The sequence below is a fragment of the Gymnoscopelus braueri genome (assembly GCF_963280865.1).
Source record: "Gymnoscopelus braueri genome assembly, chromosome: 20".
Classification (NCBI taxonomy): Eukaryota; Metazoa; Chordata; class Actinopteri; order Myctophiformes; family Myctophidae; genus Gymnoscopelus; species Gymnoscopelus braueri.
The window spans coordinates 43,238,092-43,240,410 of NC_137622.1; the positions used below are offsets into that span (position 1 = coordinate 43,238,092).

Sequence of the window (2,319 nt, forward strand, 5' to 3'; positions counted from 1 at the left end):
TATAGAGTTATTTAAGCCATTAAGACCTCGATTCTACAAAATACCTTCTAAATCAGTAGTTCTCAAACTTTTTCCTGCCAAGGACCCCCCACAATGATAAGTATTTGGCCGCGGCATGTACCTTTATTGTTTTGTTGTTTTAGGTTTCAGGACAATTATGAAGATTGTGAATGTGACCACAACTGCTTTTTATCACAATACAGAGATGGATCTGTCTGGTGGAAACGGCTCTTACTGGGAAGACGATTATAACGGTTCTACTACTATTGATGATGACAAGGTTGATCCTGATCCCTTCAAGATCGTGTCGCTCGTCATCTACAGCCTGGTCCTTGTCCTCGGCGTGTTGGGGAACGGTGTGGTTATCTGGGTGACGGGCTTCAAAATGAAGAAAACCGTCAACACCGTTTGGTACCTCAACCTCGCTGTGGCCGACTTGCTCGTTACAGGGTCCCTGCCCCTGAGAATCACATACACAGCTCTGGACGGCCACTGGCCTTTTGGCAAATTCATGTGCAAAATGGACGGTACCATTTTCTTCATGAACATGTATGCCAGCATCTACATCCTGATGGTCATCAGTGTTGACAGATGTTTATGTGTGGTGTGTCCAGTGTGGGCCCAGAACCACCGCAGTGTCAGGAAGGCGTCTTGGGTGAGTCTGGGTGTCTGGGTGCTGGGCTTGGCTCTGAGCTCCCCTAACTTTGTCTTTTTGGACACAAAGCCCTCCGACCATGATGAGGACATCATCAGGTGCTACTACAACTATGCATTCACTGATAACTACACACCAGAAGTTAATCAGTTGCGGGAGTTTCGATATGGGGTCATGATCATCACTCGCTTCCTCATGGGATTCGTGGTCCCTTTCACTGTCATCGTCTCCTGCTATTCTGTCATCATCTACCGGCTCAGGAATAATCGCTCACTGGCCGCCCAATCAGGTCGCCCCCTCAAAATCATAGCAACTGTTATTACCACATTTTTCCTGTGCTGCTGGGCCCCCTTTCACATCATGTTTCTGATTAGTTTTGTGAATGTCCTGGTGACAGAGTTCAGTGAAACACTGAATCATGTGCTCATCATCGGGTTCCCCATAGCTGCCGGCTTGGCATTTCTCAACAGCTGCCTGAACCCACTGCTGTACGTGTTCATGGGTCAGGATTTCAAGGCTGTATTCCGCAGCTCTATCCTAAAGGTTCTGGAGAAAGCCTTCACTGAAGAGCTGCCTCAGACCAACACTTCCACTAACCCAGGGAGAACCACTGAAGAGATTCCCTTGTCTGAGACCCAGGTTTAGGGTTGTCTTTGCATTACTTTAACCCATTCAAACCGGGAATGCATCTGTGTCAGTTTTAGATTTCTATGGGCTATTCAAAAATAGCAGATATACAAGCTCCGAGTGCCGCGCTGTGAGCTTGTAGATCTGCAATTTTTTTTGTGGAAAATCGTGGAAAATGTGTGCAAATCGCTTCCACTGTCTATAAAATAAATAATTCTATATATATATATATGTATATATATGTATATATATATATATATATATATATATATATATATATATATATATATATATATATATATATTATATATATATATATATATATATATATATATATATATATATATATATATATATATATATATATATGTATATATATATATATATATATATATGTATATATATATGTATATATATATATATATATATATATATATATATATATATATATATATATATATATATATATATATATATATATATACAGTATATAAATATTTTGTTAAACATCCTTAACTCAAATCTTTGCCTCTGGGGGGTACAGTTTTGAGGTATTTATTTACAATTTTCAATACTACATCTCAGAGGCAAATATTGTACTTTTTACTCCACTACAAATATTTTAAAACTCTAGTTACTTTGCAGATGTAAATTGCTATATTATAAAACATACATTAAACACTTTAGCCATATGTTATACATAGGCTATTTGAAAATAGCAGATCTACAAGCTCACAACGTTGTGAGCTTGTAGATCTGCTATTTTCAAACATTTTAGCACTTTTACTTTTGGTTCTTTATGTTTATTTTGATGACTCACCCAGAACTCACTCCCCAGTCAGAGAGAGAGAGAGAGAGAGAGAGAGAGAGAGAGAGAGAGAGAGAGAGAGAGAGAGAGAGAGAGAGAGAGAGAGAGAGAGAAGAGAGAGAGAGAGAGAGAGAGAGAGAGAGAGCATTATTCATACAGTATGGACTTGCTGATGAAATCACACATTTGACAGGTACTAATTATTAGGGACTTCTGACATAAACACAAA

General features: G+C 38.7%; 1 protein-coding gene across 1 annotated transcript; it reads left to right on the plus strand.

Annotated features, from left to right (window-relative positions):
- Nucleotides 1-205: 205 nt before the first annotated feature.
- On the plus strand, nucleotides 206-1,363 carry LOC308075728 (chemerin-like receptor 1; the record flags this gene model as incomplete). Its single annotated transcript, XM_080415674.1, has 1 exon — nucleotides 206-1,363. One exon carries the CDS (start codon nucleotides 206-208, stop codon nucleotides 1,298-1,300), a length of 1,095 nt encoding a protein of 364 aa, XP_080271800.1. The 3' UTR covers nucleotides 1,301-1,363.
- Between the last annotated feature and the right edge of the window lie 956 nt (nucleotides 1,364-2,319).